This window comes from Mustela erminea, chromosome 19, assembly GCF_009829155.1.
Source record: "Mustela erminea isolate mMusErm1 chromosome 19, mMusErm1.Pri, whole genome shotgun sequence".
Classification (NCBI taxonomy): Eukaryota; Metazoa; Chordata; class Mammalia; order Carnivora; family Mustelidae; genus Mustela; species Mustela erminea.
This window is the reverse complement of record NC_045632.1, coordinates 35,065,523-35,090,125: the sequence shown is the minus strand read 5'-3', so window position 1 is coordinate 35,090,125 and position 24,603 is coordinate 35,065,523. Positions and strand designations below refer to the sequence as shown.

At 38.4% G+C, this 24,603-nt stretch overlaps 1 protein-coding gene across 1 annotated transcript in view; it reads left to right on the top strand.

Moving 5' to 3' along the window:
- The window catches only part of CNOT1 (CCR4-NOT transcription complex subunit 1), a 111,810-nt gene that overhangs the window by 85,305 nt on the left and 1,902 nt on the right, over positions 1-24,603 (top strand). The window contains 21 exon segments of the mRNA XM_032325901.1: positions 494-604; positions 1,585-1,673; positions 1,845-2,011; positions 2,808-2,938; positions 4,507-4,803; positions 5,478-5,618; positions 5,715-5,819; positions 6,858-6,873; positions 6,876-6,976; positions 8,307-8,498; positions 9,108-9,250; positions 9,740-9,848; positions 9,952-10,121; positions 10,756-10,987; positions 13,633-13,881; positions 14,785-14,948; positions 15,139-15,256; positions 16,624-16,725; positions 19,755-19,928; positions 21,403-21,552; positions 22,547-22,727. Coding sequence (XP_032181792.1) covers positions 494-604; positions 1,585-1,673; positions 1,845-2,011; positions 2,808-2,938; positions 4,507-4,803; positions 5,478-5,618; positions 5,715-5,819; positions 6,858-6,873; positions 6,876-6,976; positions 8,307-8,498; positions 9,108-9,250; positions 9,740-9,848; positions 9,952-10,121; positions 10,756-10,987; positions 13,633-13,881; positions 14,785-14,948; positions 15,139-15,256; positions 16,624-16,725; positions 19,755-19,928; positions 21,403-21,552; positions 22,547-22,727 — 3,142 coding nt within the window.

Here is a 24,603-nt window from a genome sequence, read left to right as displayed (position 1 = left end):
TTGACTTTATTTGGGGCTATTTTTTTAATTTATTTTTTTAAAAGATTTATTGTATTTATTTAACAGATCACAAGTAGGCAGAGCGGCAGGTAGAGAGAGAGGAAGGGAAGCAGGCTCCCTGCTGAGCAGAGAGCTGGATGCGGGGCTCGATCCCAGGACCCTGGGATCATGACCTGGGCCAAAGACAGAGGCTTAATCCACTGAGGCCACCCAGGTGCCCCTATTTGGGGCTATTTTAAAGATGATTGGGTGTTCGTAAGAGTTTGGCCCATGTTTTGAATCCACTTGCATGCTCATGATCCTGCATTGCTAAGCGGGATAAGCAAAAGCCAGTAAGGTCTGACTGTAATCTCTTTCTGTAAGGCAAGAGTCGTACTATATTGATTCCTAATTTGGAAATGAGTTTGGCAAGATAATTTTTTTTTTTGGGTACTTTGTGAAGGGTTTTGAAATACATGCCCAGTTTTTTAAAAAAATATTTTTCTTATTCTAGGACTTGGATGTAAAGTCTTTGCTGCTTGAGGCTTATGTTAAAGGACAGCAAGAGTTGCTCTACGTAGTTCCCTTTGTTGCCAAAGTCTTAGAATCAAGCATTCGTAGTGTGGTGAGTATATTTTAATATTTTATCGGTGGTTGATTTTTAAGAGTTAGCTTGTTTCAGCAAAAGTGCAAGAGATTATGTCTTTAGTTGCTATGAACACAGAGCAACTTTAGTTAGGCTTCCTTAGGGAAACTCGTATTTCGAGTATGAGAGGCTAAAGTAGCATGATTTTAAAGGATTTGGTGTTTTCCTAAAATACATAGATGGGAAACCCAAGGGTTTTGTTATGGCCATATGGGTATAAGTGCTTAACTTTTATATTTTTTAATTCTTCAAATTTTATGATTTATCCTAAGATTTTTTTTTTTTCATGTGATGAAGAGAGACACACAGTAAGAGAGGGAACACAAATGGGGAGAATGGGAGAGGGAGGAGCAGACTTCCCGCTGAGTGGGGAGCCCAATGTGGGGCTCAATACCAAGACCCTGGGATCATGACCCCAGCCGAAGGCAGATGCTTAAGGAATTTGGACCCAATGCCCCTTACACCTGTTTTTTTTTTTTTTTTTTTTTTTTTTTTAAAGATTTTATTTATTTATTTGACAGAGAGAAATCACAAGTAGACAGACAGGCAGGCAGAGAGAGAGAGAGGGAAGCAGGCTCCCTGCTGAGCAGAGAGCCCGATGCGGGACTCGATCCCAGAACCCTGAGATCATGACCTGAGCCGAAGGCAGTGGCTTAACCCACTGAGCCACTCAGGCGCCCCACACCTGTTTTTGTTTTTTAAAATATTTTATTTATTTGACAGAGATCACAAGTAGGCAGAGAGGCAGGCAGAGAGAGAAAGGAGGGGAAGCAGGCTCCCTGCTGATCAGAGAGCCTGATGCGCGGGGCTCGATCCCAGGACCCTGGGATCATGACCTGAGCCGAAGGCAGAGGCTCAACCCACTGAGCCACCCCGGCGCCCTCTCTATAGCTGTTTTATGTAATACAAATTAAAAGATGATTTTGGTGGCCCCCTTAACATAATAGCTTTTTCTTTAGGTTTTTAGGCCACCCAACCCGTGGACAATGGCAATTATGAATGTGTTAGCAGAGCTACATCAAGAACATGACTTAAAGGTAAATTTATTGCTGCTTTATCCTTTAGAACATTTTGTGTCGTCACATTATGAAAATTTATAGAAGTAGAGGATAGTTGGGGTAAACCCTAACATTTGGGTAAGAGTAGTATGTATTGTGAATAAATCTACATTTAAAAAAATTCTTTTTGAATATTTGAAATTATGCAGTTAAACTTGAAGGTTTGAGATTGAGGTCCTCTGTAAGAACCTTGCACTAGACATCAATGAGCTAAAACCTGGAAACCTCCTAAAGGATAAAGATCGCCTAAAGAACTTAGATGAGCAACTCTCTGCTCCAAAGAAAGATGTCAAGCAACCAGAAGAACTCCCTCCCATCACAACCACAAGTAAGTGTCATAATTAGCCCTCTCCTTACCAGAAGGTTTTCTTAAATGGTACGTCTTCATGCATATAGAAAGTTGTGATTTTCCATGTAATGTGGTGCTAAAATTTTATATACTTAGGTGAGCCGCCTAAATTAAGTAAAAGTTAGTTATGTGTAGGCATTGTCTTAGGTATTAGAATTCATATGGTATTCTTAATTAAGCATCATTAATCATAACCCAACTAAGGTTATCTTTTACATTGTTTGAGGTCTCAGAAGAAACTGAATGGTATGATGGTCTCTGTTATTCCTCAAATTTTGGGCTGGCCAGGCAACCAGTTAGATCTGCCAGGGGTGGGGGGTGAATTATTATACTTGGATCATATAGATTGGAAATGTGGGAGCTGTAGAAGTGTTGGGGAAAAAAGATTGGGAGGTGTGTTAGGATAAACCAGCTTTCATTCTCTCTCAGTCCTCAATGGCTAAGAATCTCCAAGTAAAACCAGGGAACAGCTTAGACTGGAAATAGATACCTATAAGAAAGAGTAATTCAGCAAGGCTTGGGCTTCTTAATGAAGCATGTCCTCACAGTTGATGATTTGCCCTGGGGCATTGTCACTGACATAGTTTTATATACTTTGTTCAAATGTCTGTTTAAAATAATAGAAGTTTTCTTATAATTGAGGGTGGAAAAAATGTGACTTGTGCCATTCCCCCAAGTCCTCCAAGAGACTAATCTCTTTGAGAGCCTGCTAATGTTACAATAAAATCAAGAAGTATGCTTTTTATTAGCTTTTATTTTATCTCTTAACATTTAGCAACTTCTACAACACCAGCTACCAGTACTACTTGTACAGCCACGGTTCCACCACAACCACAGTACAGCTACCACGACATCAATGTCTATTCCCTTGCAGGCCTGGCACCACACATTACCCTAAATCCAACGGTATGTAAACACTGCTCCATACCCCATTTCCTACTTTGTGACAAGATAAACTGGTCACCTTCCTTTTCTTTTCGCCATTTCTTCTGGATTCTTAGTGTGTAGACTTGCAGAGAGCAGGAACTGGGAACTGCTCTGTAGTATAGCTTGGCTTTTTTCCTACTCTAAAAATAGTTATTGTGACTAGACATCGTCTATATTTGTTCCTCATATCCAAATCCTGAGATAGTAAGTAGCTGGCAGTCTAATCACAATCACCAGGAATTCCTTCCACAGGTCAAAAGATCTTTAGTGTGTTTATAGCTTTTTGCTCTTTATTTTCATTATCATGTCACCCTTAGCCTTGCATTATGACCTTTCCTGGCAGATAGTTTGAACTGAGCTGATTCCCGTGTGTGTATGTGAAATCTCCAGGCCAGGGTCTAGAAGTGGGACTTAACACTTTTAGTTATATTTCTTTAGCCTGGTTCTAGGAGGAAGTTTGATTTGGTCTATAAAATTCCTACATTTGAAAGGTAGTAGTTACTCTGTATGTTCAGAGTGATGATTATCTTTTATTCTGCTTAACACTTGTTCAGAATCAGGTACTTGGAGTATTCATGGTCTTTGTTTTTTAGAAACTGAAAATGTTTACACATATAGGAGTAACGTGAATACAGTGAGCCCCTTTTTTTTTTAAAGAACATAAAAGGATTTTGAAAGAGATATTTTAACCCTCATCCTATTTTTTGTTGGGGTTGGGGGCTAGATCTACAAATTGTGGTTCCCTTTATAACACTGTCAGTAATCTGAATACTTAATGTATCCCTCATGAGTATTTTAAAAATTTCTTGCAAGGACATTGAGTTAAAGAGACCAACTGAGTATTAGGGCATAGTTTGTTTTAGAGATAAAAGATTGGAAATAGTTTTCCAAGTGAAGCAAATTGTCTTCAATGTATGGTAGTGTAAAATGTTTGGTATTCTGAGGAATTATTTGTGGTAGTGCTTTTTAAGAAATCTTTTTCTCTTAGAAATCTTTGATTCATTTGCATTACTCCAAGCAGCTAAAGAAGTCACTTTCTTTAAATGCCCACATGGGGCACCTGGGTGACTCTGTTTGTTAAGTATTTTCCTTTGGCTCAGGTCATGATTTCAGAGTCCTGGGATCCAGCCCCGTGTTGGGCTCCCTGCTTAGCAGGGAGTCTGCTTCTCCTTCTGCCCTGGCTCTTGTGCTCATGTGCTCTCTCTTTCTCTCTCTCAAATAAATAAATAAAAATCTTTAACAAAAGAGTACTTAAGGCACAAATTTTAACTAAGGAAGCAGGTAATCATCCAGTAATAAAAAATTTGCCCATAAGACTTTTAAAAAACCGAAGACTCTGTCTCTTATCATATATCATAAAGTATCCGAATACTGCTCTCTTTGTAGCTTAGCTTCTATTTCTTGTGTTCTTCATTGGTTTAAGTAGAAATTGGTAGTTAATGGTTAATACTGAAGTAACTTCCAAAATCATGGGTGTGATTACTGATGAAAGTTGGGTTGTCTTACTTAAATAAGCTGTTGACTTAACTTGTTTTTTCCCCACCTAGATTCCCTTGTTTCAGGCCCATCCACAGTTGAAGCAGTGTGTGCGCCAGGCAATTGAACGGGCTGTTCAGGAGCTGGTCCATCCTGTGGTGGATCGATCGATTAAGATTGCTATGACTACTTGTGAGCAAATAGTCAGGAAGGATTTTGCCCTGGATTCTGAGGAATCTCGAATGCGAATAGCAGCTCATCACATGATGCGTAATTTAACAGCTGGAATGGCTATGATTACCTGCAGGGAACCTCTGCTAATGAGCATATCTACCAACCTGAAAAACAGCTTTGCATCAGCCCTTCGTGTATGTTGGTTATGTTTTTGGTATAGTACCTTACTGCTTGCCTGAAAGACGTTCTTTTTCTTCACATATCACCAGATTTGATGTCTTTCTTTCTCTTAGATTGTAAATTCTGTGAGGTGAAGCATCATGTTTGTTTTTGCTTACTGTTATATCCCTCAACATAGTGTTTGGCAGGTAGTAGATATCCAGATACTGTTTAAAGAAATGAAGAATTTTTAAAAATGCGTAAGTTAATAATCTTGTTTTTGTTTATCATTAAGAATTTAGATTAAAACACTTGGAATAGGACAATACAAAACAATGGAAAGTGACTTTGTATGTATACACATAAACAAAAAAACATGCACTCTTTCTTCAAGTAACTCAGTTATTAATTTTGGGTCTTACATGTCATGATTAATAATGACTTTTATTAAAAACTGCTTTACTGTTCACGTATTTGTTCACCATTTTCATAATTGCCTGATAAGTAAAATGTTTTGGGTGAGTACTGTTTTTATCTTATATACAGATGAAGATGATGATTAGGCTATTTCATGGTCAGAGCTAATAAGTCATAAGTCAGAACATGTAAAATTTGTCTAGGCACTGCATTTCCTGTTCTTTTACCTGTCTTGTCCATCCACAGAAAACTTTTTAAATTGTTTTCATTCTGTCTTTTCCCCTTCCAATAGACCGCATCCCCACAACAAAGGGAAATGATGGATCAGGCAGCTGCTCAGTTAGCTCAGGACAATTGTGAATTAGCTTGCTGTTTTATTCAGAAGACTGCAGTAGAAAAAGCAGGCCCTGAGATGGATAAGAGATTAGCAACTGTAAGTGTTTAGCATTTGCCATTTAAGTATTTTTTTCTTTCCTGTTTAAGAAAATGCCTCATAACAAGAACCTCAGTGACTTTTTTTTATTTGCAGGAATTTGAACTGAGAAAACATGCTAGGCAAGAAGGGCGCAGGTACTGTGATCCTGTTGTGTTAACATACCAAGCTGAGCGGATGCCAGAGCAAATCAGGCTAAAAGTGAGAACTGGGGGCTTTGTCTCTCTCTTGCCCATCTTTGTTTTCTTTCTGCTCTAGTTGCTTAAACTCTTCACCAAGACTAAGACAGTAGGGTTAAATGTTAGATGTTTCTGAGACAGATCCCACCTCAGCCTATCATTTGAAGGCCATCTGTGGAGAACACATGAAGGTGCCTTAGATAGGAGTGTCTGGCTGGCTCAGTTGGTAGAGTGTGTGACTCTTGATCTTAGGGATGGAGTTCAAGCCTCACATGAGGGATTAAAATTAAATTAAAATTACCTTCTCTCTCTCTCTCTCTCTCTTTTTTTGGATACTTGATTATTTCTTCTTTTTTAAAGATTATATTTATTTATTTGACAGCACAAGCAGGGGGAGTGGCAGGCAAAGGGAGAGGAAAAAGCAGCCTCCCTGGCTGAGCAGGGAGCTCGATCCCAGGACCTGGGATCATTACCTTAGCCAAAGGCAGACACTTAACTAACTGAGCCACCCAGGTGCCCAAAGATAAAATTACTTTGAGAGAGTACTTAAAGATAAAATCTTTAAAGGATGTGTGTATGTGTGTATTAATACAGATAACCTTAGATGTATACACCTCCCAGTTGTTGAAGTGCTCCCATAAAGAGTTCATGTCCCTGTTAGTTTTTGTGTTTCACAACTTGGTCTTCCCTTCTGGTACTTAAGTTTTTATTGCTACCTGTTGGTGAGAAGATGAGGTGAGAAATCTGATCATTTTTACCAGTTCCTTTGGCGAATTGCACTTGGTATGGTTTTATTTGAGGCATTTTCCAGTGGAAAAACTCAAATGAATTTATAAATGACGGGCACTCTTTACATGATTCAGGGAAATGGGAAACACTGTGAATTGTGTGCAGATGCGTGCATACTGAGTCATGCATCAAACATCAATATGTTGTAGTGACTCCTGTATCCGTTCTCAGAAGAACCCCTGTGCTTACTCCCATGCAGACTTTCCACTTGAAAAAACTTGCCTTTAGTTTGTGAAGAGGATCCTGTAAAAATAGGTTTTCTTCTTCACAGGTTGGTGGTGTGGACCCAAGCAGCTGGCTGTTTACGAAGAGTTTGCACGCAATGTGCCTGGCTTCCTGCCCACAAATGATTTAAGTCAGCCCACAGGATTTTTAGCTCAACCCATGAAGGTAAATTGTTGCTTGGATTAAGTTGGAATGTTTAACATTTTAATTTGAATGTTTTTAGGTGTTAATCTGTCACTTGCTTCCTGTGAGCTTAAGTTATAGGGGGAAAATGTACCCACAGTTACTGAGCATAGCATATGTGCTGTGTTCATATGGGTTTTTTTTTTTTTTTAAAAATGCATGAGGTTCATTTTCATGTTTGGCCTAACTAGAGGAATTTACATGGTGACCCCCACGGCTTTGCCTCTATTTTGTAAAAACATTTTCTAAGGGTTTGAAATATATATAGAAAAGTTGAAGATGTAGGGATGGGAAAACATTTTCCCCCTAAACCATTTGAATACAAGATACCCTGATACCCCAGTCACTCTTGAAAACTTTGGTGTGTGTTACCTAAAAAGACATTCTGTAGTATAGCTGTTGAAATCAGGAAGTTACTACAAATACCTAATCCTTAGACCTCATTCAGGTTTTATGAAGTGTCCCAGTATCACCTTTTTATAGTAAAAGGACCTATTTCAGAATCATACATTTCAGTTAGTTTTATTTTTAAAATTTACCCCAGGTTAGTCTGATCCAGCACCTCACTTTTTCCTCCTCTTTCATGACCTCAACATTTATGCAGATTATAGGCCAGTTATTTTGTAGAATGGCCTGATTTGCATTTTTCCAGTATGTTGTCAGGAATAGATTCAGATCCAGCATCTTTGATATACTTATCACAGAAATGATGCTGTGTTATTATTCTGTCATGCTTTGACACTTGAACTGAGTACTATATTTTTCCATTGTTCAGATTACCTAATTTCCTAGGCTGTGTTCTACCCCATTATTTATTTTGCTTGCTTTGATTATTTGATTGTGTTGATGTCTGGTGGGGTTTCTTCAGTCAAATTAAATACCCCTCCCCTCATCCTTGCTTGCAGTGCCCCACCTAATGTTATTAAGATCGAATAGTTCAGGAAGGGGACTGAAAGAGCCCCTCTATGTTTTGATGGGGGGGGGGCGCCCCTGGGTGGCTCAGTTGGTTGCGTGTCTCCCTTCAGTTCCGGTTATGGTCCCAGTGTCCTGGGATCGGGCCCTGCGTTGGGCTTCCTCCTTGGTGAGGAGCCTACTTCTGAACCCTCTCCTCTCAGCAGCTGTACTCACTAGCTATCGCTGTCTCTCAAATAAATAAAATCTTCGGGGTGGGGGGGGAGTTGTTTTTTAAAAACAAAAAAATTCAGGGATGTAAACATACTAAAAGACTTTTTAATTGATGTATAAGCCGGTGAAAAAAAATCTTAAAAATTATTGCTTATGACTTTCTTGGTTGTTTCCTTTTCTAAAACAGCAAGCTTGGGCAACAGATGATGTAGCTCAGATTTATGATAAGTGCATTACAGAATTGGAGCAGCACCTACATGCCATCCCGCCAACTTTGGCCATGAATCCTCAAGCTCAGGCTCTTAGAAGTCTTTTGGAGGTTGTAGTATTATCTCGAAACTCTCGGGATGCCATAGCTGCTCTTGGACTGCTCCAGAAGGTTAGTTCTTAAATGCTACTTTTAAGAAGAGATGAGGTGTGAAGCAAGTGCAGGAAGAGACTAGGTTTGTAAATAATAGTGACCCATGCCATCATCTCCTTAGGTTATCTTAAGATTTTAAAATTAAGGTAAAACAAGTTGTTTTTGGTAATAAGCAGGTAATTTTCTCTAGAATGTAGTTGTGACAGTTACTGATGGTGAAATGGGAAAGTTTTTTTTTTTTTTTTTTCTATTAAGATCTTTTGAAAATACAGTTAAGAAACTTTAAAAGATAGCAGTTTAGATTTGGAGGAATATGTTGATACCAAGTACTTGGGTAATGTGGGAAGTTTGGCAGGGAGCATTAGACTTTGACTGTTTTGGGACATTGGGCCTGTCATGTGAAGAACACAGTGAACATAAACTAGATAGAATTTAGAGAGAGAGGGAGAGAGAGAGAGTGTGTGTGGGTGTTAGGGTAAGTGAAAAGCATTTTGGTGAGCGCAGACATTGTTCACTGGAGGCTTTAGAGGGTGTGTTGTAGTTTTTGTTAAGGTTTGTGTTTTGTCTTTGATAGTTGGGTCAAGTACTATATTATCCATGTTTGTGAATACTGTTTTTCTTCCATAGGCTGTAGAGGGTTTACTAGATGCCACAAGTGGTGCTGATGCTGACCTGTTGCTGCGCTACAGGGAGTGCCACCTTTTGGTCTTAAAAGCTCTTCAAGATGGCCGGGCATACGGGTCTCCGTGGTGTAACAAACAGATCACAAGGTCGGTAACCATCTTAGAGAAGAGTACTGTTTATGGGACTGTTTCTAACATACATGCCCTGTTTATGTCCAGACATTTCTTTTTTCTAGAAGTTAAGCGAGACATTTGTTCCAGTCCTGAGTAGTGAGAATTGTTGGCCCTTTCCACTTTGGTGCCTATGATGAATGTGAAAAACCAGTACCTTGCTTTGGGGGATAAATTGTGTATCATTGGTTTTTAAAGGTTTTAGTGATTTCATAGCAGTGGTGTTCGTATATAAATATTTCATTGTCTTAAATGGAATCCTTTGTTTTCTAGACTTTGAGAGCAAAGCTTGAGTTTTAACACTGGGTTGTCTTTTTTCTATTTTATTATTGGCTGTTTTGAATCTTAGATACTAATTTGCTGTTGGTTCTCAAAGCATCCTTAATTTGGAATAAATTACCATTGAGTAAAATTGATTATTTGATAACAGTATGGTTAGGCCTTTAAAAGAAATACTTTCTCTAGGTGCCTAATTGAATGTCGGGATGAATATAAATACAATGTGGAAGCAGTGGAGTTGCTCATTCGTAATCATCTGGTTAATATGCAGCAGTATGATCTTCACCTAGCTCAGGTATGGAGGAAATTTTCTTAAACAGGAAAGGTACTCTGATTAGTTGGGATGTGTGTTTGCTGTAAGTGTTGTCTATCTTACATTGTGCTTTTTGTGTTGCCAGTCAATGGAGAATGGTTTAAACTACATGGCTGTGGCATTTGCTATGCAATTGGTAAAAATCCTGTTGGTGGATGAAAGGAGTGTTGCTCATGTTACTGAGGCAGATCTATTCCACACCATTGAAACTCTCATGAGGATTAATGCTCACTCCAGAGGCAATGCTCCAGAAGGGTGAGGATGAAGTGTTTGGGGATCTTTGTGTATTGAGTCTATGAAGGAGCTTTGAAAATGAATGTGCAGACTTAATAAGTAATATTACCTGTAAAAACTTGCTGTACATATAGTATGTGGGAAGCTTTAGTTTGACCTAATATTGTCTCTTGAAGTATGAAGCCTTAACTAACTGCCCAGCCTTCTTGCTCTAGAGCAAGCATTATGTACAGTACTAGACTTGGTATCAAGAGCCCTGTGTTTAAGCCCTGCCTCTGCCACTTTAAAATTGGAGTTTTGATAAGTTGATTTACCTTTTCTTGAATAAAATAGAAATATCTCAAAGAAACGTTGAAATTAAGATACATAACAAACCATAGCACATGGTAGGCGCACAGTGAATATTTGTTAACTGTGAACATCGATCAGCTCCATTTCAACAGGCACTATTTTTGGGGGGTTAAGAAGTGGCTTAACCAAGGTCAGTTATTTGTGTATTATGTGGTTATGAGTAAACAGAGACCGAGGATAGTTTTGTTTAAATATGGAAGTCACTGTTTTGGTTTCTATTAAATAAGCAAATTGTCCAGCTGTGTCTGTCTGTGAAATTGCGACCATGAGTAGACTGATTTTCACTCTGGATTTATTGTACTAGATTGCCCCAGCTGATGGAAGTAGTGCGATCCAACTATGAAGCAATGATTGATCGTGCTCATGGAGGCCCTAACTTTATGATGCATTCGGGAATCTCTCAAGCTTCAGAGTATGATGATCCTCCAGGCCTGAGGGAGAAGGCAGAGTATCTTCTGAGGGAATGGGTGAATCTCTACCATTCAGCAGCAGCTGGCCGTGACAGTACCAAAGCTTTCTCTGCGTTTGTTGGACAGGTAGAGCTTTTGGAAAGAAAGGTGCTTTTTATTCAACATAAGTAGGGTGTGATGCCTCCAGTATTTAAGCTCAGTATTACGTACCTGTGGTCAGACAGTTACCTCCATACTCATGTAAACCAAAATTGTCACCATCGTTACTCTGTTAAATTGATAAAGCCTATTTCTTTTCCTCATCTTTGGGTGCTAACCAGTAAATTCAACATTTCATGTTCTCTTTAGTTCAACTTATCCAATTTCATTTGTCACAGTTACAAAGTATGGGATCAGATAATGAATAATGAAATTGCTAGATGTATGTCATAATTTTACTGGCTTGATAACTAGGGCCTTATGGGCTAACAAAATTCTCACAATAGCTCCTTTTTTTTTTTTTTTTTTAAAGGTTTTATTTACTTATTTGACAGAGATCACAAGTAGGCAGAGAGGCAGGCAGAGAGAAAGGGGAAGCAGGCTCCCTGCTGAGCAGAGAGCCTGATGTGGGGCTCAATCCCAGGACCCTGGGATCATGACCTGAGTTGAAAGCAGTGGCTTTAACCCACTGAGCCACCCTGGCGCCCCTAGCTCATTAAAAAAAAAAAAAAATAATAAGAAAACACTAAAAACTTAAATGGGTGGAATCTTTTCTTATATTTTCTAAATTAAGTAGCTTATTTACCTAAAACTGACTAACATGTTCTTTTGGAAAATGGCTTACTGTATTTGTTTTCATTTGATTTGATCTAAATTGAACTTTGAATTAAAGTAGGAGGCAAGTTCCTAGAATAATTAGGTTTGGAAAGAATGTTTGTGAACAGGAGGAACAGACAAAAATGTAGAAAGAGAGCTGCAGTACCATTTAGCATTCTGTTTTTGATCATTACTGTCTGTTTTCAACCACTGGAGGGATTCATACCCAATAGTCAGTGTGTCCTAATCATACTACTTAAGGGCAAGAATGGTACTTGTGCTGACTGCCCTTAGAATTCCTTTAGTAGGACTATTGTAATGTTTATTCAGGGAGCGATATTTGTTTATCTGCTAATTTCTGCAGATTGACCATTGTATTTCTTTAAACTGAGATGAAAGTTTAGGAGTACTACCAAAGAAAGATTGCAAATTAGTTCTATTATCAGATAAATGATAGTGTGTAAGAGCTGATTTAAATTTTAAAAGTTAGAAATTGGATTTACTTTTTTTTTTTTTTTTTTTTTAAAGATTTTATTTATTAATTTGACAGAGAGAAATCACAAGTAGACGGAGAGGCAGCCAGAGAGAGAGAGAGAGGGAAGCAGGCTCTCTGCTCAGCAGAGAGCCCGATGCGGGACTCGATCCCAGGACTCTGAGATCATGACCTGAGCCGAAGGCAGCGGCTTAACCCACTGAGCCACCCAGGCGCCCTGGATTTACTTTTTAAGATGAATTTTAACTTAGTTAAATAAATCATACAGTACAGTAGCTCTGTACCCAACAAAATTCTAAAATATACATTATTGCATGGATGTTACTGAATGTTTATAGTTTGATTTCTGATTTGGATAGAAGAACTCTGAATCACTTGGTTTTTGCGATCATCAATATTTCATGGGTATGGATGTGGCACCTGTCTCAGCTCTTCCTGCTGGCTTATTTGCTCTTGTTTCTTCTCTCTGCTTAAGAAAGTATAGTTTATACTTTTCTGTTCTCTTTTGTATCCTTTTGAGAATTCTTTCCTCCTTGTGTTCCCTCTTGATCACAGCTGTTTGTCTTCATTACCTTAACCCCCTGTTAGTTTTTCAGATTTCAATGTACCAGAAGTCCCTCTGCTGAACTTCTCTCTTGCCTAGAGTACATAAATGTCAGTTCAGTTATTTTATTGCTTATCAAGGGACAGTGATTTGTTTTAAAATTTCCAAGATAACGGTCAAGTTTTCTTTCTGGGCTTGGTTTCTTTAAGTAAGCACTGACCTCCCTTTCTCTCTCTGCACCCTTAACTCTTTTTGTACTGTCTTGTTTCCTGCTAGCTAAATAACTTTTCTGCTCTGCTTCACTTCCAAATCATATGTCATAAAATTTGCACTTCTATACTTTAAAAGAACATTTTATTTTAAACTGAATTTACTTTAAAATAGACTTCAGTTTTCCTTAAAATAGCCAGATTAGATCTGTGGCTATTTTTTTGGGTACCCATTTATCATACAAATTATTACTTGATTTTCCTGTTGCAGCTGGCTGGAGTTTCAAAAATTTTGTTATTGGTTGAGTCCGTTGGAAGAAGTTAAATTCTGTGGGAAAATATACGAAATATATGGCATTTAATTTCCTACATGGGGGAGTATGAATTGGCTAGAATGTCTTTATATGATTTTAGTGGGCTCCTGAAAGTTGGTTTATTTGTCTACTTAAATTTTCACATTATTTGGCTGTACACTGTTCACAGTTGCCATGTTATTATCTCTTCTGTTCCATCTTTGCTGTTCTCCATTAAACTTAAAACTGAGGAATTCTGTCATTGATCCTTAATGGAGAAGTCATTTTCATGACACCTTTTTTAAAGTAAGAATTAGAAATGTGACAAGGAGTGAATAAGAGAGTACCTCTTAAGCATGAAGATTAAAAATTGATGTGTATTATCTCATTTTTTTTGTTTTTATCTATATATATTCTCATTGTTGTTCCCTTGGTAGATGCACCAACAAGGAATCCTGAAGACTGATGACCTCATAACGAGGTTCTTTCGTCTGTGTACTGAAATGTGTGTTGAAATCAGTTACCGTGCTCAGGCAGAGCAGCAGCACAATCCTGCTGCTAATCCCACCATGATCCGAGCCAAGTGCTATCACAACCTGGATGCCTTTGTCCGACTCATTGCTCTGCTAGTAAAGCACTCAGGGGAGGCCACCAACACTGTCACAAAGATTAATCTGCTGAACAAGGTCTGAACTTCTTTTTTGCCTTAGTCTTGGTATACTTGAAATCTGTGTCAGTGGTTCTCAGGGTCCAACCTATTCCCCAGAACATTTTGTAAGATCCCTTCAGTCCTGAAATTAAATTTGTAGATAGTAGTATAAACATAATCACTAAATTTTAGAAGAGTTTGGTACTTTAACTTAAGACCACAGGTGGTGGGGGGAACAGTGTATTTCAGTATGTTAATGTTTGGTAATGACTACATCGGAAGATACTTAGATAGTATAAAATTTTCACCTGTATACAGAATCACTGTGAATGGAATACTGATAATACACTGATAATACAAAATAGTTTTCTTTTGACATACACAGTGGAGTTCCTGGAAATTTGACTATTAAAACTACAAAAACAAACTTAGGGTTTGTGGGTAATTACCACACAGGTTATCCTGTCTCTTACTCTTCGGTGGGAAGATTAAGTGGAATGCAGGATGGCTCTTTGTATGAGACATTTCTGCAATCCAAAATCGTCCCTGGCCCCTCCATCTCCTAAATGTCAAAAGTATAAACCATTTTGCCTCATCAGTTTCACATCAGACCAGAAAAATAAGGTTTTTTAGATTGTATTAATATAATGGAATATGATGTACCATGCCTATTTTCAGAGCTCTTGAAAAACCAGTGGGTTTGTGGAGAGTATAAGTTCTGGTTGAAGATTATTGAAATTCAAAGAAAATACAAAATTCTACAGGCCACATCAAACCAGTATATGGCCCCTTTGGCTGCCAGCATATAATGTCTATTCAGATGGCATGTCTCCTTTTCTTTAATGTGGGGCACAAGAGTATGAAAAAAAAAGCATGTCTAGGGAGTGATAAAAGTGAATTATCTTCATGATTTACAGGCTCTAATCTGTATATTCTGTAGGTCCTTGGTATAGTAGTGGGAGTTCTCCTGCAGGACCATGATGTTCGGCAAAGTGAATTTCAGCAGCTTCCCTACCATCGAATTTTTATCATGTTGCTCTTGGAACTCAATGCACCTGAGCATGTATTGGAAACCATTAATTTCCAGACACTTACAGCTTTCTGGTGAGTATTACTGAATTTAATAGAGATTTCTCGTTAAGGATTGCTGTTCTTAGTGGTAAAATTCGAGAAGTAGTACTCTTGTGGATTTGAGGCATGTTGATTTTAAAACTAGCTTGTGTGTTTTCTAATTACACTGATGTGTTTGTATTTAAGTTGGACCTTGCTTCTGATGAAGGTTTTTGTCTTTCAGCAATACATTCCATATCTTGAGGCCTACCAAAGCTCCTGGCTTTGTGTACGCCTGGCTTGAACTGATCTCTCATCGGATATTTATTGCAAGAATGCTGGCACATACGCCACAGCAGAAGGTGTGGCTGCAGTTTATCTTCTACAGATGAAGACTGTAACTACTTGGAGCTTATTATTAGCACTCTTAGTCACTTAGTAATAATTGTACTCCTTCCAGGCTTAGTCAAGATTTATTTAATGTGGAGTAAAGTTATGGAGAAGGTTTAACCAATACTTGACTGCCTGTGCCTAGAAGTCATTCCTCAGTGATTAGGGTATTGCTCCTCCAGGTCTGTTGTGAGCAATGTGTTAATCTTGCTTAAGAACTTTTAAAAAAAAAGTCAAAACCTTGGAGTAGCTTTAAATAAAACTTGGGTAATGGAGCTCTAAAACCTGCCAGTTTTACAGGTTCTCACTCTAAATGCTAACGCTTTTCACTCTCAAGAGTGATGAATACCACTGGTCTGTATTTGAAGAAATTAGTATCAAGTTCTAGTAAAGAGTTTTTAAATTGTAATTACAAATAAACACAGTTAACATGAGAGGTTTCTCTCCCATCTTGCTATTTAATGGCATATGAATAGAAAGCATCCCTGATTAGCCCTTAAGAAAATGTGACTACTTAACGTGGTTGGCAAAAAAGAGAGTGAGATAATCCTTAAATGGAGTGGGTTTTGTTTGGTATTCCAGGAGGAGGAACACAGTGACATAAACTTGTCCAAAAGAACATAGTTTGTATAGTTGGGAGTTGATGACAGGCCATGTTTGGCTGAGAAGATTTGTGTTGTGAACTTTTTATAAACTGCAAGTTTTACTGGACAGGAGTTGGAAGTGGGAAAGGAAATGGTTGAGACCTAGGACTTAATTAAAAGAAGGAGTTAAGAAAACAGACCTCTGTCAGTTTCTTAATTGACTGTTTTGTTTTGTGTCTGAAATTTTCTGAGTTTTCTGAGTTTCCTTGTCCTCTTTAAATTTTGCTATAGGAACAAGGACCTCTGTATATCCTGGAATTTCTGGAGGCCCCCCCCCCTTTTTTAAAGATTTATTTCTCTTTAAAGAGAGAGTGTGAGCACATGCATACATGGCGGGGGTAGGGGCAGAGGGAAAGAAGCTCAAGCAGACTCCGCATGAGGGGGGAGCTGGACAGGGAGCTCCGTCTCCTGACCCTGAGATCACAACCTGAGCCAAAATCAAGAGTCCGGTGCTCAGCCAGCTGAGACACTGAGGCACCCCTGGAGCCATTTTGTTGTAAATATTATTTCTCACTGTTGCCATAATTACGCTTAGTCCCTTTTCATGCCAGTCTTTGCAGTATTTAATGTACGTATTCTCTAGTTACATTAGTATGAAGATGATAGTAAGTCACAGTGTAGCTGTCTGGGCATCTTTTTGGTGATAGAAGAGCAGCTGAGTATAATTACGGCTCATGTACATTTCTTTCTTTCAGGGATGGCCTATGTATGCGCAGCTACTGATTGATTTATTCAAATATTTAGCGCCTTTCCTTAGAAATGTGGAACTCACCAAACCTATGCAAATCCTCTATAAGGTAATTAATTTGCAGTTACACATTAAAATACTTTAAACTTAAAATTTTGAACACTGTCAACTGGGAATATGAGGCCTAATTTTTTTTTTTATTAATTAATGCTTTTATTTTTATTTTATTTTATTTTTTAACATTTTATTTATTTATTTGACAGAGAGAGATCACAAGTTGGCAGAGAGGCAGGCAGAGAGAGAGGAGGAAGCAGGCTCCTCACAGAGCAGAGAGCCCGATGCGGGGCTCAATCCCAGGACCCTGGGATCATGACCCAAGCTGAAGGCAGAGGCTTTAACCCACTGAGCCACCCAGGCACCCCTAATTAATGCTTTAAAAAAAAAAAAAAACTGTATTTATTTATTTGAGAGAGGGCATTGGGGGAGGGGGGGAAAGGGAAAGGGAGAGGGACTTCTATCCAGGGCTTGATCCCAGGACCCTGAAATCATGACCTGAGCTGAAGTCAGACACTTAACCGACTGAGTCACCCAAGTACCCCACTTTTCCTATTAGTTTTTAAAGAATAACAGATCCTCAGGAAAACACAAAAATCAAGTGTATTTCATAACCAGTCCCCAAAAAACATATTCATAGGTTCAACTTCAATAGATGCTGCTAGTTTTACAAAGTATATGTGTCCATTAACTCTTATACCAGAATATCCCTGGTATTGTCTGTTTTTTGTTTTAGCCATTTTGGCAGTTGTGCAGTTAGGATCTCACTGTGAATGAATTTTGCATATCCTTGATTTTTTTAATGAGTACAGTGGCCATTTGGGTATCATTTGGTGATGTTCCTTTTATAGTTTTTTGCTCATCTTTTCACCAGATTATGTTTTTCTTATTTTTAAATAGGAATTCTTCATATATTCTGGATATGAGCCCTTTGTTTAATACATAATCAGATATTTCCAAATCACTCTTGTGGCTTACCTTTTTATTCCCTTAAAAATAGGTGTCTTTTGAGGAATGGAGACTTTCAATTTAATGTAGTAAAAATGATCCAAGTTTTTGCTTTCGTTAAATGTTGGCTTTTGTATCTCATGTTGGCTTTGCCAGTCCCAAATTGCCATCTGTTCTGCTTGTACTCTGTTCATTGCCCAAGAACCTATATTATTCTGGCTTTTGTGTTACCATAATATGATCTGTCTCAAATTTAATATTGTGTATGGGTGAGGTTCATTTCCTCATCCTTCCTAGTACTGCCACCCCACAGTAAGTAATATAAGGCTTTAGAGTACCATTTTTTATTCCCCATTGAATTGATTGGGCACCTTTATCAAAATAATTGACCATTTGTGTATGCGTGTCTCTGTAGTTGATCTGTTTATCTGTTCCTAGGCCAGTACCAAACTGTCTTGATTTGTAAGACTTACTAAAAGCCAGAGTAATGAGTAGAGTAAATTGTCCTCACTTTGCTTTTTTAAAGATTATTTTGGCTATTTAATGTCATTTGCCATTGCATAAAGAACTGTATAGTCAGCTCAACTTCTGAAAGCTGGCTGGGATTTAGATTGAGATTGCAGTGGATCTATAGGTCACTTTGGAGAGAATAGAGACCTCTTAATAATATTGAGCCTTTCAGTCTTGAACATGGATGTTTCAATTTAGTTAGGTCTTTAATTTTACTCTGTAATGCTTTGTAGTTTTCCAGCATAGAGGTTTTCGGTCTCTTTCTTTAGAATTATCCTTAGTTATTTGATGTTTTTTGTAAAATTATAAAATACCTTTAAAATTTTTTCTTGTTTGTTGGCAGCATATAGAAACAAAACTGATTTTTTTTTTTTTTTATATTGCCCAGCTACCTTGTAGCTGTGTATCTAGCTACGTAACAAAATTTACTTTTTCTGAGAGTTTATCTGTGTCTTTTGTGGGGAGAAGTGTATTCTTTTTCTTTCTTTCTTTCTTTTTTTTTTTTTTAAAGATTATTCATTTATTAGCCTGCTCACATGCACAAGCAGGGGGAGCAGCAGGCTGGCTCTCTGCTGAGCAAGGAACCCAGTGTAGACATAGATGTGGGTTATGACCTGAGCCGAAGGCAGAGGCTTAACAGACTGAGCCTCTAAGGCGTCCCAGGAAGTATGTTCTATATACACAGTCAATTCATCTACATACAGCAGTGGATTTTTGCTTTACTTTTACCTGCTTATTGTCAGTGGCCAGTAACTCCACAACTGTTGAGTAGAAGATGGAGATAATGTCGTGTTTGTCTCCTTAATGATCGTAAAGAAAGCTTTCAGTAATTCACCATTATATTTTTATAAATCTACAGTTTTGTTTTGCAGATGCCATTATCTGAATAAGGAAATGCCCTTCTATTTATAATTTGTTGAGTTTTAAAATGTCATTAAATGGGTATTGAGTTACATTGAATGCTTTCTTAAAATGAAAATTTTTTTTATTAATAACTCCATCAAATGCTTAAGCTGCCGTTGCATTTGGGACCATTTCATCATGATATATCACTGTGATTTCTATTTCTAATATTTAAGATTTTTGTGTGATTTTTCACATCAAGCTTCGGTATCAAGAGTATGCAAAATCTCATTAAAAGAATTGGAAAAAACTGAGATTGGGAAAATTGTATTCATTTTTCCTTAAGTGCTTATAATGAAGATTTTGCTGGTAAAGCCATCTAAGCCTGGATTTTAATCTTTTCAAGGATACCAGCTTTGTTTCGCCCCTCCTTCAGTACTTTTTACAACATGTAATTGATTTTCCTCTTTTACTTTCTTGGTTTTCATTAGTTGTTTTTTCCAGCTTCTAAAGACAGAATTTTTTGCCTTTTAATTAATTAGTTAATTTATTTTTGCCAGCCTCTTAAAGCATACACATATAAGGTGTAAACTCCCCAAAGCTGGTTTTTGGTGATTTCCAGATGTAAATATTTTGGTAAAAAGCCTGTAATTTGTTACCGTAGTATATACTTTTGTCTTTTTTACTTACAGTAGTATAAATTTTACTCTCATTTCCTAACTTAATGCGGGAAACAGCCAATGTTTTTCTTGTTTCTTTCTTTCTTTTTTTTTTTTTAAATAGGGTACTTTGAGAGTGCTTCTGGTTCTTTTGCATGATTTCCCTGAGTTCCTTTGTGATTACCATTATGGATTCTGTGATGTGATCCCACCTAATTGTATTCAGCTAAGAAATCTCATCCTGAGTGCCTTCCCAAGAAACATGAGGCTCCCAGACCCATTCACTCCTAATCTGAAGGTAAAGTTCCAAACAGTGCAAGGAGAAGTAAGTTATATCTTAGAATTTGAGCCCTTTCTCTAGTGGTAGACCTGTTTAACCCCTCTCTTCTCAGGCATATACACATACAAGTTGTTAGGTGAGAATGCTGTTGGGTGGTGGGGGGAGATCATGTTATTAAGCTTGCTGAATGTTAGTTCACAGTATTTGCCTAGCTGCTATTTTAAATTAATTTTGATAGTAAATTCATTTTTATAGAACCTTAATAGAGGTGTTGAACCAGTTATTTGCTGGGTGGCCCTGGTTTACAGAATTGTAGAACAGAACTTTGTAATGCTCATATTTCAAAGGTGTTTTTTGTATGTGTAGCCCTGATGTGGCCACTGTAATTTTTATGTATTTTGCACTCTTTTCTTTAATATGCATTATTTATTTATTTACTTGTAAGTAGCAAGTATGATCTGTTCTGCTGGGGCTTTTTTTTATTTTTATTTTTATTTTTTTTAAGATTTTATTTATTTATTTGACAGAGAGAAAGAGAGAGCACAAGTAGGCAGAGAGGCAGGCGGGGGGCGGGGGAGCAGGCTCCCTGGTGAGCAGAGAGTTGGATGCAGGGCTCGATTCCAGGACCCTGGGATCACAACCCGAACCGAAGGCAGAGGCTCAACTCACTGAGCCACCCAGGCACCGCGCCCCCCACCCTTTAAAAAAAGATTTTATTTCTTTATTTGATCACAAGTAGCCAGAGAGGCAGGCAGGGAGGGGGGTGGGGAAGCAGGATCCCTGCTGAGCAGAGAGCCCGATGCAGGACTCATCCCAGGACCCTGAGATGATGACCTGAGACGAAGGCAGAGGCTTAACCCACTGAGTCACCCAGGCGCCCCTGGGGCATCTTTTTAAAAACTAGAACTGTTAGGATGAGGAATCTCCTCTGTATTCTTTTTTAAATCCAAGTCCAGGAAACAAACTTTTAGTGGTATACGTTAAACCTCGTTGCAAAAGTTACCTTATCCAGCCTTAATTTAGGAAGGTACCCTGCCCTAATTTAGAAAGATATATGTAAGAAAATTTATTACAGAACGAGAGATTTGTATCATGTTGGAGATATTCTTTTAATTAAAGATTAATAAAAAGTGGGAGCTCTCATCAGGACATTTACAATGTACAGTTTTGGGAAAACACTCCTACCACTTTTTATTTTATTTTATTTTAATTTTTAAAAGATTTTATTTATTTATTTGACAGAGAGACATCACAAGTAGGCAGAGAGGTGGGCAGAGAGAGCGAGGAGGAAGCAGGCTCCCTGCCGAGCAGAGAGCCCGATGCGGGACTCGATCCCAGAACCCTGAGATCATGACCTGAGCTGAAGGCAGCAGCTTAACCCACTGAGCCACCCAGGCGCCCCAATCCTACCACTTTTTAAGGCAGAGACAAAGAATTTACTATTAACTCTACATACACTTCTGGTTTTGATTATTTTATCTGTCTGCTGCAGGTGGATATGTTGAGTGAAATTAACATTGCACCCCGGATTCTTACCAATTTTACTGGAGTGATGCCACCTCAGTTCAAAAAGGATTTGGATTCCTATCTTAAAACTCGATCACCGGTCACTTTTCTGTCTGATTTGCGAAGCAACCTACAGGTTAACTGGTTTGATTTAAAACTTTTAGCTTTCATAGAAAGCATTTTGTAGGCATAGTCCCGTGGATGGCCTATTTGGGAACGAGTGTTTGTTTTGTTTTTTTAAGATTTTATTTGAGAGAGTGAGGAGGAGCATGAGCTGGGGGAAGGGCATAGGGAGAGGGAGAAGCAGACTCCTAGCTGAGCAGGGAGCCTGATGCAGGACTCAATCCCAGGACCCCTGGGATCATGACCAGAGCTGAAGACAGATGCTTGACTGAGCTACTTACGTACACCTGGGAGTTAATGTTTTCAACTGGATTTAAAATTTTTAAAACATAAATGTTATTTCTACTGGTTGGATGAAATTATATGAGATTACCTGGATTATGCATTTTACCTACTTCATTTTATCACTGACACAAAGCTATTGCCTTGGAAGAGGCAACCGGGGAATAGGCTTGTTTTCTTTAAGAATAATACTGCTGATAATCATTCCCTGTCAGTCCTCCCAAGATTGTTCTAAATGGATTCTGGTTGTTGGGTGTACAGAAGAGGACTTGAAATTGTGTTATCTTTCCAGTCTTTCCATACCAGAAAACTACTTTTTCCCCTCCAAATATTTTTTTTCTCTAAGATTTCATTAATTTCCAAAATGAATGTGGGGCTCAGACTCACAGCCCGGTTATCAAGAGTCTCACACCACCTGCTAAACCAGCCAGACGCCCCTCCAGATATTTTAATGTAGTTGAGATAATGCATAGTCTGATTTACAAACTTTACTTGTTTGCTGATACCTTTTCAAGTTTTGGCTTCCAAAGGGAAATCGTTTTTGGTACTGACCCAACCATCCTTAGGCAACTATGTATTTGTTCAGCAACCTCACAAAGTCATGCAAATTTCTAAAATATAAATCACAAATGTTGAGAGCAGTTCAGCTCTTCTATGAAGGCATGAAAAGGGCTAGAAATATTGAATCCTGTGTGAAAATAATTAGCTTTGTTTTGTTCATTTAGGTATCCAATGAGCCTGGCAATCGTTATAACCTCCAGCTCATAAATGCACTGGTGCTCTACGTAGGGACTCAGGCCATTGCACACATCCACAACAAGGGTAGTACGCCATCAATGAGCACGATCACCCACTCGGCTCACATGGACATCTTCCAGAACCTAGCTGTGGACTTGGACACTGAAGGTGAGTGAGGCCAGCCAATTCTGAGAGTTAAGTTCTCTGCACCTTTTGCCATAGTCTGATCATAAAAATATTTTAAGCCAGTTATTTTACCAGTATGTTTATGGCTGTATTTTTTAAATTTCAATCCCAGTTATCAGTGTTACATCAATTTCAAGTGTACAGTATAGTAATTTAGTAGTTCCATACATCACCCAGTGGTCATCATAAGTGCAGTCCTTAATTTTCATCACCTGTTTAATCCATCTCTATACCCACTCCCTGTTAGTAACCTCCAGATTATTCCCTAAAATTAAGTCTGATTCTTGCTTTGACTCTCTCTCATTATTTTCTTTTGCTTGTTTCTTAAATTTCCCATAATGAGTAAAATCATATGGTATTTGTCTTTCTCTGCTGGCTCTTTTATCTTTAGTTGTATACTATCTGCTTAATGCAAAAAAATTGGAGAAATGGAAAGAAATATCCAGAATCCCTACCACATTACTTAGTATTTCAGTTTGTATGATTACACTATTTTTTTTTTTTTTTAGTGTGAAAATGAACATTTTCTTTTTACTAGCCTCTCTTTAAAAATAAGCTCATCTTAGATTGTTTTGTTAGCCTATGTTTCTCCCCAGCATTTATTAGTGTCTGTTAGGCAACTTGCTAAATATTAGGTATATAAAAATTAACACAGGGTTTTCCTTAACCTGCTTTTTGGAAAGTTGACAGTATAGAATTCTTCCCAAAGGTTGCATCTTGCCTGGTCGAATCACATTTCTTTTGGTCTTCTATATTCATTCTTAATAGAGACCCCAGTAGGTACTAATCAACTACATAGACTTGCTTATTTTATTTTTTGAAAGTAGGCTCGAGCCCCACAGGGGTTTGAATTCAGGTGACCCAGCAATCAACAGCTGGATGATGCTTAACCAACTGAGCCACTCAGGCACCCATAACATACATATACTTTAAAAAGGATGCCTACTTTTAACTTCACTGTTACCAGTTCTGGAGGAGATAGTTAATCTTGATACACAAGCACTTGCTTGTCTGTTTGTGAAGGGATCTGAAACAATATAAAATCAAGATTTAACAAGACTGAACACCATTATGTCCATACCCAGCAAAAAAAGGGGGAGGGGCATAGCCTTTAGTGTTAAAGCTCACTTGAATAGCCTTATGAGTAATAATCAAGCAGAGGCAGACAACCAAATCCAGTTAATATGTATTTATTCCAATATAGTCTAAACTAGCAGTTCTCAAAGTGTGGAGTGGAAGCCCTAAGGGGTGGTCGTCCCCAAAACCCTTTCACATAAGGGCTATGAGGCCAAAAACTACTTTCACAATAATGATGTGTGTGTACTCAAGTTGTCACGAGTGTCCAGTGGAGTTCTCCAGGGGCGACATAAAACACAACATTGGAACACACTGAACATGGGGCAGAAGAATCCAGCTGTCTGTTAAGCGACATTAAAGAAATCTGTGAAATTGCTATTCTTCCCTGTTTTTTTTTTTTTAAAGATTTTATTTATTTGACAGATCACAAGTAGGCAGAGAGGCAGGCAGAGAGAGAGAGAGGAGGAAGCAGACTCCCTGCCGAGCAGAGAGCCCGATGCGGGACTCTATCCCAGGACCCTGAGATCATGACCTGAGCCGAAGGCAGCGGCCTAACCCACTGAGCCACCCAGGCACCCCAGCTTTTTTTTTTTTTTTTTTTTTTTTTTTTTAATTTATTTGACAGAGATCACAAGTCGGCAGAGAGAGAGAGGAGGAGGAGGAAGCAGGCTCCCTGCTGAACAGAGAGCCCGGTGCGGGACTCAGTCCCAGGACTCTGAGATCATGACCTGAGCTGAAGGCAGAAGCTTAACCCATTGAGCCACCCAGGCACCCCGTCCCT